This window comes from Copadichromis virginalis, linkage group LG20, assembly GCF_057382275.1.
Source record: "Copadichromis virginalis isolate Kocher_CV1m ecotype Utaka linkage group LG20, C_Virginalis_male_GT1.1, whole genome shotgun sequence".
Taxonomy (NCBI): domain Eukaryota; kingdom Metazoa; phylum Chordata; class Actinopteri; order Cichliformes; family Cichlidae; genus Copadichromis; species Copadichromis virginalis.
The window spans coordinates 9,685,538-9,700,896 of record NC_140637.1 but is presented as its reverse complement, the minus strand read 5'-3'; the positions used below and the strand labels follow the sequence as shown (position 1 = coordinate 9,700,896).

The window sequence follows — 15,359 nt, the reverse complement described above, 5'->3', positions numbered from 1 at the left end:
AAGCACCCCCAGAAATGGGCTAAAATCGCCCCTGGTTTGAAACGTTTTCCTTTTCTAATTGTATAGAGACCCCTGGTGGCTTTGGAGGGAATAAATTTCTTAGATGGTAAACTGAGATGCAAACGCCAAGTCCTGGATATTGTTGTAAAAACTAATAAGTAAACATTTGATTCTTATAGTACCAGACCTACATACTGTAATTTATGTTGCACACGCAAAAGCAAAAGTATGTTACCAAAATAGGGGGAAAAAAAGAGAAAGGTGTCTTGAGTTCTTTAAATACTTTTTCAGCTGTGTGAAACCATGAAAGGTACTTCCCATGGGAACAATTTGGACATGCAATGCATCTGATCATCCTTTCTGAGCAGTACACTTTCAAATCGTAACTATTTTTATTGTTACCGCACTACTGCGACTATTACACTTTCATTTTGTAAGAAAACCCTCAGCCTTCGAAGCTACCCTATTTTGCAGAACTTAAAATCTTGGGTTGCAGTTTCACACAGCCAAATTGCCCTCGAGTGTCTGATGCTGGCTTCCTGAGAGTTTTGATGAGTCTTGTGTGACTTTCTTGTATGTATTGTCTGTTTCAAATCCCTGCAAAAAGTTTAATGATATTCAAAACTGAGATGTAATGATTTTTTCTTTTTGAGATGTTTTTGGTGGACGTCTTACGCTTTACTGTTGCTATTAATTTCCCATCTTGAAGAAGTTGGATTTGTTCTATCCCAAACACAGCAGTTACTGTGGCCACATTCTCTATTAAATCTGGGGGGGGGGGTTTATTCTTTAATACACTCTCAACACACTGTCACACTCAAAATCTGGTCAAAAATGTTGAGTCTGCTGTAAGAGCTACCTGTAGAACTTGTGATGAAAGTAGGTGGGATCATGAGACTTCCAATCAGTTCAAATACTTACAAATGTATAGTTGATTTATACCACTTAACAAAATCCTTTTTTTTCCTAACAGGCATTACAACTTTAGACATTTCTATGGCTGAGTGTGGCCAGCCTGGGTTCGAGTCCGACCCACGGCCCTTTGCCACATGTCTCCCTCTCTCTCGCTCAGCTTTCCTGCCATTTCTTGACTGTATCTGTCAATAAAAAACTTAAAAAGGCAAAGAAAAGCAAAATTGTGTTTAATTATTATTTAACGTTTAAAAGAGGATTCAGTACTTCAAATTTGTTGAAGTCAACACTTTCTCATTCCTACATAAGCACAACAGACCAAACAAAGAGCAGTGAATGCTTCCACTCTCAGTGGAGATTTCATTTAATAATTGTATTCTTTTATAATTATTACAATAATTAATAATTTAAACTTTTACTACAGACAGAAAAAAAGAACACACAAGAATCTCACTCCTCCTTTTATTTGAGTCTGATGTGTGACTCATATCTAGTTCACGGAAAGTTATCCCAGCATGAACAAAACAGCATTTTATACATGATCAGTGCACAAACAGCCAGAACAGGAGAAAGAGCAAAAACAATGGAGAGTATAAGTTACACATTATTGGCTCTGTGAAAGAGCTGACGCACATAAGTAGATTGAAGGTTCGCAGAGTGCATGGAGTGCATCTTTCCTCTGTCAGCTGCTACTGCATGTGTGAATTAAAACAAAAATAACCTGAACAACATTTTCATAGTAATAGTTCAGTATTTTAAAAAGCTCATTTAGAATCCATTAACCCTCAGAAAACACAGAAAGGTATTACAATTACAAGATGTCATCCATTCAGTTATAGCAGATTCACAGCAGAGTCAGAAATCACACACACTGTAACTGTGCCGAAAAAGAAGTTACAGTGCTGTGAAACTGAAAGAGACTACTGCACTTATTCCATTACGTTTGGGTTCGAAAGTAGAGGAGTTTGCGGAGGAAGTTAAAGGAACCGGGCATTTGTTTGTATAGGCCTTTTGCAGAGTTTTGGGAGACTTCGTTGTTAACCTAAAACAAGAAGAGTCAATAATCAGACATCACTGTGTCTAAAGCCAAAATCTCTTAAAGTCCTCAGTTATTTTTTCTGATATATTAAGAGAAGCTCACCATCATCAACATTGTGACTAAGTCAACAGTGGCAGCGTTTTCCTCAAGTATACAGTCCAGTGTCTGGACGTACCACGAGCCCGACTGGGTCTCTCGCCAAGAAACATAACCTGTATTGGTCACATGGCCAAAAAGGTATTAAGGACACATAGATCTGAAAGGCTGTTTTTGTTTGAAAGAAAAAACACGCACCTGGAAAAGTAGAGTAGGACACCAGGATGTCACTCGGCGTGGGCAGGGTGGGTCTGGCGTCTGGTTCATCGGACATGCTCAGAGAGTCGCTGCTGGATGACATTGGAATAGCATCCGTCTGGTCATCCATTCCACCAGAGGATGGTTCGACCTCATCGGGGGACACCTCGAAGCCCATGTCTCTCTCATCTTGGGGACAAACACAAGCTCATTTTTACACCTCACTTGTTCCTATTAATTTTTAAACTGTGCGTTTTCTGACAGCTACCTCCTCCACAGGCCTGGATGAAGAACAGTTTAGGTTTGCCTTGCAAAGACGGGCAATGCTGGCCATTGAGGTAGTTTGTGATGTGCTGCACTGGTACGTACTGTCCGTCCACACCGTACACGGCACCAGGAAAGCGGTTGTGATTCACCTAAGGAAAGAAATATTAGCAAAAATCGTCTTACATGTCAGTCCAGTCAGATGTAGATCACATAATGGCATTTGCCAGTTAAATATTAAAATATTAACTGTAAAAAATATTAAATCCTGTGTATTTCCAGAGTATTCCAGCTGATTATTCTGAAGGGATGCAATGTTTTTTTTAATGAACATCAGAATCAGCTCAGCATGTCTTACCTCAGTGCCATGGGACAACATGATGACCACGCAGCAGTCATACTGGGAATGATCCTTCTTCGACAAAGTCAACAGCTCATGTTTGATTTGCTGGAATGTGGAATTAACCGTTAGGTCCGCAATCTTTAATACCCCTCAACACACACAGAGGCAGAAGACCCGATTCTTACTTTTTGTCTCAGGTTCGTCCTCACTTCCACGACAAAGTTGAGTGTCTTGAATCGTCTCTCCAGCTTTTCACAGTCTATGTTGGAGCCCTTGCGATTTTTCAGCATGCTGTGAGGTTCAAACTCCATGTTGTTTATGATGAGGCAGTAACCACACGGGCTCGCGTCCATTTTATAGCCCTAAGGCACAGAGAGGCGCAGAATAAAAAGAAAACAGAAAGGGCTGTCACGTAAACATGTAAGTGTGCAGCACGGAAATGGTGCTTACTTGAAGGCTGTCACGTCTTACTCTGCCCGGTCCTGGCTTTCCCCCCCCAGGCGCTGTGGCACACACATTAATACACATTAAGCACAAATAAACTTACAAGACTGTTATTTAAATGGATAACATAGCTTACGAGAACTAGAAGGGATTTCTAGCTTTTCAACATCTTTTCCTGGTTTGTTACCATCCACTGGAGAGGATGTCAAAGAAACAAAGGACACACAGATGAGTCAAATTCTTATCATCTGAAAGTGTTTGGCTCTAAAGACTCTCACATTAAATATTCCATAATGAAATACACTTACTAATTGGAAGAGGCTGGATTACAGGGCGGACAACTTGAGTGGGTGTTGCGGCTGGAGCTCCATTTTGTAGGAGCTCTGCCAAACTCTCCTGACCTGTCTCCTGAAGGCACTGCAGAAATAAGGGGAAAGCCCGACTCCCACGGGTTTCCAAGTCCTGGACTAACTGCCTGGCCTGGTTTCGTCTGGTCCCAGCGCTCTGATAATAGGAGACATAGTCTTAATTGAGTACAATTATGATATTTTTACTCCCCCTCTAAAAAAAGGAAAAGAAAACCACAGTCCCACGACCTACCTGTATCTCATCGATCATGTCCTGGGTGAAAATTCCTTTTTCCAGAAGGCCATCATAGAGTTTTGATGGATCCAAGTCTTTCACCAGGTTACTCCTGTTCCGCTGAAGAATATTCTTGTGTATTTCATCCATTGTCCATTTAATGCTAACGCTGGAGACACAGGGAAGAAAAAATCTGTAACTAAAAAATTGTTATTTTCGTTTTCGATCACGGGTTAATTCTGTGTCGTCAAAGGAGGAAAATGATCCTACTTCTTCGTAAAAGTGAAACGGGTACTTTGTTGTAGGAGTGTCGTTTACAGTTCGTATTTTTTTTGTCGGTTTCACAAGCTATTTCCTTGTTTACATCAGCGTTGCCTGTGATTGGTCCACTTACAGCGGATGAAGAAAAAAGCGAGGGTGTGTTAGATTTATTTACCCCGCGTTCGCTTCCGCGCGGGTAGCGACCGATGGCCAGCTGAAGCTTAAATCGCGTTACGACGAGCATTAAACCAAACGCACAACGAAGAGAAACGTAACCTGTCGACAAAACACTCAATTTCCCGAAATGACTTTCGACACCGGACTCCACCCCCTTTTTTACTCTCGCTCCAGCTTCACAGCAGCAGCAGCAGGTTATCGGCTTGCCCTGGAAGATTTGTGGGATGCTGCTGAACACACCCTTTACATTTCGCTGTCGCTTCGACTCAGCGTTGAGTCGGGGCAAATAAGGGGGCAAAACCTTCCCCCACTATGTGGCGTTGTACCGGCTGACTGCATCTGCTTCAGGTGACTAGAAACGTGGAGATGTCGCGTTGAGACAACCGCTGTAGCAACGCCACTAACACTAAGGGTTTATCCTCGAGGAACAACGTTACTGTCACGGCCCTGTAACATGACACCATAATTATATTTGATTTTCAGCTGCCGTATATCGCCTAGCTTGCTTGGGTGCTGTATGTAGCATGCTGTAATACTGTTTTTAGCATATCGTGCCTGCCTTCACCGTTTTCCCATCATCAGAAAGCTAATGGAGGGAAAGGTTTCTCAGATATGCAAGCCATCTAAAATATAGGTCCTAAACATTTTTTGCCCACTTTAAATGAATGGCGATCGCTCCTCTGATGTGTTGAAGGTAACTGTGATGGCACGGTCAAAACTGTCTCTGCCACTGGCCATTGTGGTGGTCCTCCATGTGCTGCTGGCGGGACTTGTCTATGCTGAGCCCGAGATGGACCCATACAAAATATTGGGAGTAACGAAGGGGGCAAGTCAGGCAGAGATCAAGAAGTTCTACAAGCGTCTTGCTAAAGAATGGTAAGTATTTCCTCACGACACTTCGGGCTTCAGGTTTTAAACCTCATTGTACTCTGAGCTAATAGAACTGATCTTCTCTAGGCATCCTGACAAAAACAAAGATCCGGGTGCTGAGGACATGTTTATAAAGATTACTAAATCTTATGAGGTTAGTTGGTTTTATAAATAATATTAATGGTGTGTTGCATATACAGATGAGGACAAAATGATTCCCAGGTTTTGTCAACATTTTCCCAAGCAAGAGATTATCAGCATGGCATTTCTAAAAATACTAGTTTTCTTAAGAAAACATAAATTATTTCCTAATGCACATAAGATTCGTATAACTTCATAAAACAAACAAACAAAGATTACCAGGGTCAATATTATTAACCTTCTGAAGAACTAACCTTTTTATTGAGTCATAGCACAAACCACTGCTGTGCAATGATATGCTTTAACTTTGTGATGCTCAAAGCTTGTAAAATCAAGTTAATACTGAGGCTTATCATCCAATTTACTCTTTCTGTGTGTGAAGTAAAATATTGTAAGCAACCAAAATACAAACTGAAATGTTTGGAAAAATTCTCATCCAGAGTGCTAATATTTTTGTCCTCATCTGCATTGAAGTAAAACTTGAATTAGGTGGTGTGAGTCAGTAAAAGCTAATAATATATTTATATTTGTTCTACCGCAAATCCAGATCCTGTCCAATGAGGAAAAACGTGCCAATTACGACCGTTACGGGCAGATGGATGATACTCAGCCATATGGCAACACTCACTATGGCCATCGCCACGATAGCTTTTACTTCGACGAGTCCTTCTTCAACTTTCCCTTTAACAGCAAGAATCACAGAGACTTTGCTGACAGCAAGTACACATTACACTTTAACCAGTACGTTAATGACGTTGTGCCTGACAGCTACAAGAGACCGTACCTGATAAAGATCACCTCCGACTGGTGCTTCAGCTGCATCCATATTGAGCCCGTCTGGAAGGAAGTGGTGCAAGAGATGGAGAGCCTAGGTTTGGAGTGAACCTATAAATCATCCAGAATTATCATGCATCCCCTTCCTGATGTGTAAATGTATAGAGTGAGTAATGATGTGTGTTTTCTTGGTATCCTGTTTATGCAGGTGTTGGAGTAGGTGTGGTGGATGTAGGCTATGAGAGACGGTTAGCCAATCACCTCGGTGCTCACCGCACTCCATCGATACTCGGAGTCATCAATGGCAAAGTGACATTTTTCCATTATGCTGTTGCGAAGGAGCACCTGAGGCAATTTGTAGAAGAACTGCTTCCTCAGAGACTTGTGGAGCGGGTAAATGTCTGCAGGTCTTGCAAAAATGAAAAAACAAACAAACAAAAAAACGACATTGCATCGTGAGGGATTTTTAGACTACATTTATTAAAAAGGATTTGTTTTCTAAACTACAGGTAACTGACAAGAATGACCTGCAGTTCTTGAACAGCTGGCACGAGCTCAATAAGCCTCATGTGCTTCTGTTCGACCAAGTGCCTGCTGTTCCTCTGCTATATAAAGTAAGTGTTTGCTCATTTTTATGCTACATGTAACTGAAGTGCATCAACATACCAATCACTTATCTTTGCATCTACACAGTTGGCAGCTTTTGCTTATAAGGACTACTTGCAGTTTGGCTATGTGGACCAGGGCCTTTCAGAGACTGCTAATCTGCAAAAACAGTTTAATATTAACACTTATGCTCCAACAATGCTCGTCTTCAAAGAGAACATTGACAAGCCGGCTGACATTATACAGGTAAATTAAAACAATACTTGAAATAAAGTAGTGCTGTGTGATACTGCGATTTTTGCTATGGCGCCAATACCAATATCAGTACTTTTAACCTAAAAAACACAATTCAGTGCGCTATATAGTGAATTTAGAGGATATTGTGCTAGCATCCATCCAATGCCACTATTGGTATTGATACTATTAACATTTAGGATCAATCCGATCATCTCTAAAATAAAGTAATTCCTTTATTTAGTTTCTTAAACCACTGTGAACTTCATGCAAAAAACTTGATTAAAATGTCTCTTCACTCTGTTTTTTTTTCTTCTTGACAGGCAAAAGGAATGAAAAAGCAAATTATTGATGAGTTCATGTCAAACAACAAGTTTCTCCTCGCACCACGGCTGGTCAATCAGAAGCTCTTTGATGAGCTTTGTCCTGTCAAACAGTTTCATAGACGCAGGAAGTAGGAAAACATCTGTTTACTCCTGATGACTCTAAGCAAGTTCACCGGTTTTGTTGCAAAATCATATTTTTGTCATTCACAGTAACGTCTCTCCTCCTTTCAGATATTGTGTCCTGCTGATCACGGGTGATGAAGAGATCTTTTCCTTTGGGAATCAGGCGTTTCTCTCATTTGCTTCTACCAATACCAGGGAAGTTGTGAGGTTTGCCTATGTCTACCAACGGCTACAGCAACCGCTTTGTGACATCCTCACACAAAACAAGGACAGTGTGCAGTCGCAACCACAGGTAGAGTGTCATATATTGTATTGAGAGTGTAGTGTCCTGTTGTAAGCTATACCTTTTTATAAATTCTTTTCTTGGGTTCCCATCCCCCATCTTCTTTTGGATGTGTTGGGGTGTGTGTTCAGGTGGTTATCCTTGAGCGACGTAATGCTGCAGGAAAAGCATTTTTCAAGCCAGTTACCGCCTGGAACGGCAGTGAGGAAGACAAGCAGTGTCTTCAAGAGGAGCTGGAGCGACTACAGAAGGACCCATCCATTCTCATCCATGACGCCATGCTGCCTGAACTCAACAATGAGTTTGCCTCTGTATGTTCTCTTTGAGTGGAAATCATGGGTATCAATCATAGATTGTATCTAAAGATGGATGTAGCCTCTATGCTTGAAAAGTGAAACCAGTGCAGAAATGCCTGAAAACTGCAGCTTTTTTAATGACCAGCAGGGGGCGACTGATTGGAAGTCTAATTATATGGAAGCCTTTGAGAAAACAACATTACTTCTAACTTAATTTATGACATCAGTAAATACTTCCCTCATGAGTTTGTGGTCTCGATTTTCAGTTTCAAGCATTTTTTTAAAAAAGCGTGATGTTTGTCTTGTAAATAACATTCTGTGAAAAACACAAGTTGAAACAGGATGTATTTTCACACGTGGCTATGATAGGAGAGTGTAATTTCCTAGGTTTTCAGAAGGTAACAAAGAGATTTCTAATTTAATGGATGATATTACCTTAACTACGTTCATCTTTCACTTACAATTTAAAGTCTGAACCCTGCAATCTGCAAAGATTCCTGTTTACCAACCATCAGTTCTACCAAGCCCTGTTAATGCTTTTGTTCTGTAGATGTTTATAATCCGATGGATCTATGCATCTTATGATTACCTCTCTGAAGTCATTGATGATATTCTGCATAACAACTGGTAAGTAGAACAAACTTTTATTTTTTATGAACAGAAGTTGTTGAAGTTTTGAACTGCTACTACGGCAGTGTTTAATTTGCAAACAGTGCACCCCGTACGTTCTCTTTCTGATACGGAGGAGTACACATTAGCGATTTAAATACACTGTGTCTCATTGATGACTTGCAGGCGTGAGATGATGCCCCTTCTGTCCCTCATCTTCTCTGCCTTGTTCATCTTGTTTGGGACCGTGGTCATTCAGGCCTTCAGGTTGGCTGATTTAATGTACACATTTTTTGTTTCTGTAATTTCAACAGTACAAAGAAAACCAGGAGGAAGGGGTGGGGGGGGGGGGGTAAAGCAGCAATGCTGTTAATCTCTGCTATTCCTGTTCATGACTTTTGGAATTTCTCTCCGTGTTTTTTCAGTGACTCGAGTGATGATAAGCAGACAAAACCAAAGGCAAAAGATGGAACAAAAGCAGAAAATGGGTCATCAGGGAGCAGTAGTACATCAAGGCAAGACTATAATTTTTCCTCTGTTGCTTGTGGGAGCGAAATGCACGAAAAATGTTTTTCAGCTCTGCGTTTTTTTTCTGTGGATTTTAGTCGGCCTCCCAAGAAGAGTTTTGTGGAGGTGACTGAGTTGACAGATATCACCTACATGAGCAACCTGGTGAAGCTGAGGCCAGGACACATGAACATAGTGCTAGTGCTCACTGATGCCTCCAAGAACATCCTCCTTAGCAAGTTTGCCAAGGAGGTCTATTCTTTCACTGGGTAAAACAAACATTCACTCTGGAGTAACTTAAATCCAGTGTATGTGTGAGTTTCTTTTGTGTGTTTATCATATTTCTAAATCTTGTTTGCACCCTCCTAGGAGCCTGACACTACATTTCTCCTTCCTGAATCTTGACAAGCACAGCGAGTGGATGAACACACTGCTGGAGTACACCCAAGATGCAATGCAGATTGATGCCGATGACGACGAAGGGGCAAACCGCAAGATGGACTACACCGGCTACGTGCTGGCACTTAACGGTCATAAAAAGTACCTGTGTCTGTTTAAACCCGTCTACACCGGGGAAGACCTTGACAGCAAGTCGTCCGAGGATGAAGGAGCCGCCTCTGGGGGGAGGTCCAGGTCCAGGTCCCGCGATGACCACCCACCACGTAAATCCAACCGAGCTCGCAGCATATCCACCCTACAGATCCACCACAAACTGGACCGCCTGGGGTTGTGGATGGAAAGGCTGATGGAAGGCACTTTGCCTCGTTACTACATCCCAGCCTGGCCAGGACTTGACAAAATCACCCCCAATAAATAGATGGCAGGTGAAAGACTTAGTATTTATCTACTGTAACACTGAAATGGTTTCATTCATTACTGAAGATTTTTTTCTTTTTGCACTTGAGATATATATTAAGTACAGATTTTTCCTAAGTTGGGCCAAAATTATAAACTTGGCTTTAGTCTAACTACTGTGGAGGAGGCCTTTTAGCGTACCTCCAGTACTCGTTGCATGCTGTATTTTTTTTTAAACTGCTGTTAGTCATATTTTTATTCAGGCAAATGCTGCTTCAGCCTTGTGAAGAGGAAACAGAATCACTGTGGTAACGTCTACAATCTGGATTTCATGGCCATAAATCATATTTACTCACACTATGAAAGAGGCCGATAGAAGCCTTAGAGTCAGGTTATAGTCTGTCAGAGCTAGTTCGCAAGACGCTCCAGGACTTCTACAGGCTTGGACTCAGTTATACACCTAAAATGTGGCACAAATAGTAGTGTAACAGATTAAATTAGGAAAGCTGTAGAGAGAAGCTCAATGTCAGCTGCCCAACTGCAGCGTCACATTTCACTTCTGCAAAGTTAGACAAACGGGGGAAGGAGTTTGAAACTTTCACTGATGAATACTGTGAAAAGAGATGCGTCAACCCAACATTAAACATCTTTGCATTTGTATGCATCTCACTCATAAGTTTATACATTATCTCCATCGTGCTGACTATTCCTGTGCAATATACATGTCATGACAATGCCTTTTACCCTGGACCTCGAGGCATGCTCCTTTTTTTTTCTTGTCGCTTTTTTGTTATGGGGTTGTTGATACACACAAGATTTATTCAACAACCTTGGCCTACTTAGAAATCTTAGCCAGTAGCTTTATGTAGCAAACATAATAAACAGGCTCTCCGTTTCATCTTCTGAATGTTTTCCAACTGGCTGAGGCTGACTAACATGCCATCTTAAATTACATACCCAACTGAAAGTGGAACTTAGGTTATGCTTGCCTAGTTTATACATTTTGTTTTGTTCACATTCAATGTAAAAAAAAAAACTGTTACAATACTTTTGTTGGTACATAGTGATGTGAATATTGCACATAACCATGTTATCTATACGACGTGTATTTTAAAAATGACTTTGTTTGAAAGATACAGTGAATGTTTTACACTACTGAGACTACAGTTACTTGTTTTTGATTAAGTAAAAAAGTGTCAGCTGTCATAAGATGTTTCAGGTGGTCTTTAATACTGTATTTATCCTCTTGTTAGTAGTAATTAAATGCATTATGTTTATGGATTAAAAGTCATTGTAATGTGTTGAGAGATTAGTTTATATTCCAGTTTAATGATCTGGGAGTACAGTTGCCCCAGGGGCTTCTTCTGCTGTAGCTGGGGGGAAGTAGATAGATTAGCTTATCAAATGCAAGAATCAATGAAATTTATGAATTATTTAAATAGCTACCAAAACCTCCCCCAAAAAACCCCAAGTTGTTTGCTAATAGTGCGCATAAACTGGTGAAATTTGTTTCTAGCCTATCACAGGCAGGAAGTGATGTACGCCTTGGACAGGTCTGACATTCATACTTCTGGGCAATTTATAATCACAAAGTAACCTGACCCCACTAACTGAATGTCTTTGGACTATGGCAGGAAGCTGAGGTATCTGTGTGCAAGCTGCACACAGAAAGGCCCTGGGCGCTTGGTGGATTTGAACCTGGACCTTCTTGCTGTGAGGGAAAAGTAGATAAAATTCTGAAGAAAGGCTTTCTTCTGTTTTGTATTCATTGACTGTGTTTAGGCTTGGTTAGGCTAAATGAAAGATAATGGTCTTGTTAAAAAACAGGGTTTCTACAATTTTAAACACACCTTAGAGGGTGTGTTTGGCAGAAGGTTTTGAAGGCATACTTTCAAGTGCATGTTTGAACTGGAAAATTTCATAATGCTTTTAAATCAGGTAAATCTAATATTAATATAATAATAGTTTCCATGTTGCATCACTTGGTTATAAATTATTATTTGTTTCATTTCAACAGGGAGCTTGGGCTTAATGTGGGCTACTGTATTAACAATCAGATTTCCCACATAACACAGCCTTTCATGAATGAACAGTGGTTGAGATAAGCAACAAACATGCATGCACACAGCAACAGGCATATGTGTAAGAAACTGGAAAATATTAACAGCGTATGCACTGTTTCACAGTGGATCGTGGCATGTTGAAGTGTTTCTGCTCTCTCTCATAGCACTCCTGTTACATTCAGGTAAATCTATGCATAGAAACAGAGAAACACACTCCTCACTCTAGTAGTCAGCCAAGAGGGAGGAGCCAGCGGTATCTCATGTGGCAAGGTAGTATTGGAATATGAAAATAACCATCTGTCAGATCTGTTGAGGTCATCCAATCCCTTTCCAGCAGATGTTTTTGCATGTCAGCAGGTGTGGTTCTGAATATGGATATCTAACATTGGCCTTCATTTCAACAGGGAGCATGCCAGGAAATAAAGTTAGTAGATATGAATTCTATGTAACATACCTTCTTTTTGCACATTAACAAGTCTCACTCTGCTTGCCATTAGAATGAATACAGGCTTAAGACTTCTATCCTTTCATTACAGGATATGGGAGAGTTCTCAAACATGCTTTAATGCGATTTCATACAAAAATACACACTTCCAGATACATTATTTTAACTTTCTAAAAGCTTATCTGACATTTAACCTTGTTTCCCCTGAGCTGCGTTGTTGAGAGCACCAGGGGGATTAGCTCAAATGGTAGAGCGCTCGCTTAGCATGCGAGAGGTAGCGGGATCGATGCCCGCATCCTCCAAAATGTTTTTGACTATAGTCAAAATTGTGGCTATTTAATTGAGCGTATCCAGATTAAAATTTGATAAACTGTGCAGTCCCAGCTCCATCAAATGATCACTTCTGACCGAAGGTCTTGCAAGACTTTGAACTGGAGGTGGATCTTACATGAAGGGTGACCCGACAACCCGTTTTAAAGCAATTTTAACTTTTCAAAAATATTCGAGTAAAGCTAGTTACTCTTACAGCTTTTGTGTGGTCATGGAAAGTCACATTTCCCATCTTTTTTTCCCCCTGGGCACTACATCAAGTAGTAATCAATAATCCCTGAATCCTCGAATTCTTAAATAATATCCTCAGTAAGTTACAAAAACAGTGCATTTCTGTTGCATGGTGCGGTTGAAGCATTCAGAATGCCTAACCAGCTTAATGCACTTTTAAACTTTTAATTATACACTTTTGTAATCATACCGAGCAGCATTTGAAAGTTATTCAGCAATAGCTTTCAGGTCCCCTCTAACAGCTGTGCCAGCACTCCCCGAGTCCGTATAATTGCCACTTCGCATATTTCACAGTGTGCCATAAGAACTCTTTATGCTACAAAATATGTGAGTTATTAGTAAATGGGAAAAACTTAACATCTAATTGTGTTTTAGTTTGCTTTGTTGTCTAAATGAGCCTCTTAACCATCAGTGTTAAACCTTTAAATAACATCACACACTGCAGTAGGGTATATTAGGGACACTGTGTGCACATTTCTTTCGAACAGTGAATCGATGACGCTGTGTCATGACAATGTCAGTCATTATGAAGAATATGACACAAGCACAGGAACTACTGATTAGAAGTGGAACGCTTGTTAAGTTAATGTGCATGTGTAGAGCAAAAATGCCAGTTCTGCCTTTTTGGCGCGTCTCATATTTGAACAGTTTCAAATGCGCATTTTACAGACAGATCCGCTGTGCTTTATTTATAATATGCATACGTACAATGGAATTAAAATGTATCAGGGTTTTGTAGTGTTCAGTTCATCATCGGGTCACAACCCGCAGTATCAAGTAGGGGGGATTAGCTCAAATGGTAGAGCGCTCGCTTAGCATGCGAGAGGTAGCGGGATCGATGCCCGCATCCTCCATACGCATTATTCTTTACAAATAAAAGCAAAGATTTTCCGCTGACACGGTCGTCTTACTCCGCTATCATTATAGAATAGAATAGAATAGAATTCAACTTTATTGTCATTGCACAGGTACAGGGCAACGAAATGCAGTTTGCATCCATCCAGAAGTGCTTTAGTGATATAGATATATTACAATATATATTAGCAATAGTATAGATATGTAAGTATACTACAGAAATGGGTCTATTATGGTATGTTATAATGTACACGGTATGAAGTATGTTGTGAATATTCTATAACTAAGTATGTAAAGGCTGTAGTGAGTACAAGCTATGTACAGGCTATGAACAGGATATAAATATGAAAAACTATACAGAATATGAAATAAATAACTTTACAGAAATCTGAGATATACAGCTATACAGAAATGGGAACTATGTAAGTTGTAAACAGTTGTAGGATTAAAGATTATTGAATGTACAGAATGATTATTTACACAGAGCTATACAGTAGTGCAGTTAAGATAAGTGAGGGTGTAGATAGTTTCTACAGAGGCTATATAAAGTGCTAGTGGTTGTGAGTGGTGGTTCACTCCATGTTATTATTGTGTGTTTGAGGGTACAGTTGTCCATTGTGGGTGTGTGTATGTTCAGTCCATGAGTTTAACGTGGGTCAGATGTCAGGAGGCAGAGTTCAGGAGTCTGACAGCTGTGGGGAAGAAGCTGTTCCGGTACCTGGTGGTCTTAGTCCGGAGGCTCCTGTGGCGCCTCCCAGAGGGCAGGAGGGTGAAGAGTCCATGTGATGGGTGACTGGGGTCTTTGATGATTTTCCCAGCCCTTTTCAGACACCGCTTCCTGTAGATGTCTTTTATGGCAGGAAGTGGTGCTCCGGCGATGCGCTGGGCAGTTTTCACGACCCTCTGCAACGCCTTCCGGTCCGAGGCAGAGCAGTTCCCGTACCAGACTGTTATACAGTTGGTCAGGATGCTCTCGATGGTGCAACGATAGAAGTTCACCAGGATGTCTGAGGACAGGTGGTTCTTCCTCAGGGTCCTCAAGAAGAAGAGGCGCTGGTGAGCCTTCTTGACCAGCTTGGAGCAGTTGGTCGTCCAGGTGAGATCCTCGGAGATGTGGACTCCCAGGAACTTGAAGCTGCTCACACGCTCCACAGCCGTCCCCTTAATGTGGATGGGTGGATGTGGGTCAGCATTCCTCCTGTAGTCCACGATGAGCTCCTTGGTCTTCTCGGTGTTAAGCAGCAGGTTGTTTGTGTCGCACCACTCAGCCAGACGATCCACCTCCTCCCTGTAGGCGGCCTCATCGTTGTCACTGATGAGGCCAATCACCGTGGTGTCATCTGCAAACTTAATGATGGTGTTGGAACCATCAGCAGGTCTGCAGTCGTGGGTGAAGAGGGAGTAGAGGAAAGGGCTCATCACACAGCCTTGTGGTACACCGGTGTTCATTGTGATGGTAGATGAGCAGTGGTTATCCAGCCGGACATGTTGGGGGCGGTTGGTCAGGAAGTCCAGTAACCATTTGCAGATGAGGGAGCTGATGCCCAGGTCTGTC

The 15,359-nt window shown here is 41.3% G+C and overlaps 2 protein-coding genes and 2 non-coding genes across 7 annotated transcripts; 3 read left to right on the top strand and 1 right to left on the bottom strand.

Moving 5' to 3' along the window:
• Window positions 1–1,360: 1,360 nt before the first annotated feature.
• casp9 (caspase 9, apoptosis-related cysteine peptidase) lies at window positions 1,361–4,274 on the bottom strand. 3 transcript variants are annotated; one of them, XM_085443321.1, is made up of 11 exons: window positions 4,149–4,274; window positions 3,897–4,047; window positions 3,605–3,800; window positions 3,433–3,498; window positions 3,303–3,355; window positions 3,038–3,214; window positions 2,868–2,957; window positions 2,514–2,661; window positions 2,246–2,434; window positions 2,054–2,163; window positions 1,361–1,954 (listed from the first exon to the last, which is right to left on the bottom strand). In XM_085443321.1, the coding sequence occupies exons 2-11, from the start codon at window positions 4,026–4,028 to the stop codon at window positions 1,850–1,852; spliced, it is 1,266 nt and encodes a 421-aa protein (XP_085299447.1). In that variant the 5' UTR covers window positions 4,029–4,047; window positions 4,149–4,274; the 3' UTR covers window positions 1,361–1,849. The 3 variants fall into 3 exon arrangements, with proteins under 3 accessions (XP_085299447.1, XP_085299446.1, XP_085299448.1); XM_085443320.1 differs by having other exon boundaries at window positions 3,897–4,274; XM_085443322.1 differs by having other exon boundaries at window positions 3,433–3,489; window positions 3,897–4,274.
• A 39-nt stretch (window positions 4,275–4,313) lies between these two features.
• On the top strand, window positions 4,314–11,185 carry LOC146684335 (dnaJ homolog subfamily C member 16-like). Of its 2 annotated transcripts, XM_085443319.1 has the most exons (15): window positions 4,316–4,664; window positions 5,011–5,192; window positions 5,274–5,340; window positions 5,875–6,199; window positions 6,310–6,494; window positions 6,611–6,715; window positions 6,795–6,953; window positions 7,265–7,395; window positions 7,499–7,682; window positions 7,805–7,984; window positions 8,520–8,596; window positions 8,765–8,845; window positions 9,004–9,093; window positions 9,184–9,354; window positions 9,455–11,185. In XM_085443319.1, exons 2-15 carry the CDS (start codon window positions 5,020–5,022, stop codon window positions 9,900–9,902), a joined length of 2,376 nt encoding a protein of 791 aa, XP_085299445.1. In that variant the 5' UTR covers window positions 4,316–4,664; window positions 5,011–5,019; the 3' UTR covers window positions 9,903–11,185. The 2 variants fall into 2 exon arrangements, with proteins under 2 accessions (XP_085299444.1, XP_085299445.1); XM_085443318.1 differs by having other exon boundaries at window positions 4,314–5,192.
• Window positions 11,186–12,617: 1,432 nt separating this feature from the next.
• trnaa-agc (transfer RNA alanine (anticodon AGC)) lies at window positions 12,618–12,690 on the top strand. The gene has a single exon. It is a non-coding gene; the product is annotated as a tRNA-Ala (tRNA).
• Window positions 12,691–13,730: 1,040 nt separating this feature from the next.
• On the top strand, window positions 13,731–13,803 carry trnaa-agc (transfer RNA alanine (anticodon AGC)). Its single transcript has one exon. It is a non-coding gene; the product is annotated as a tRNA-Ala (tRNA).
• Window positions 13,804–15,359: the final 1,556 nt, after the last annotated feature.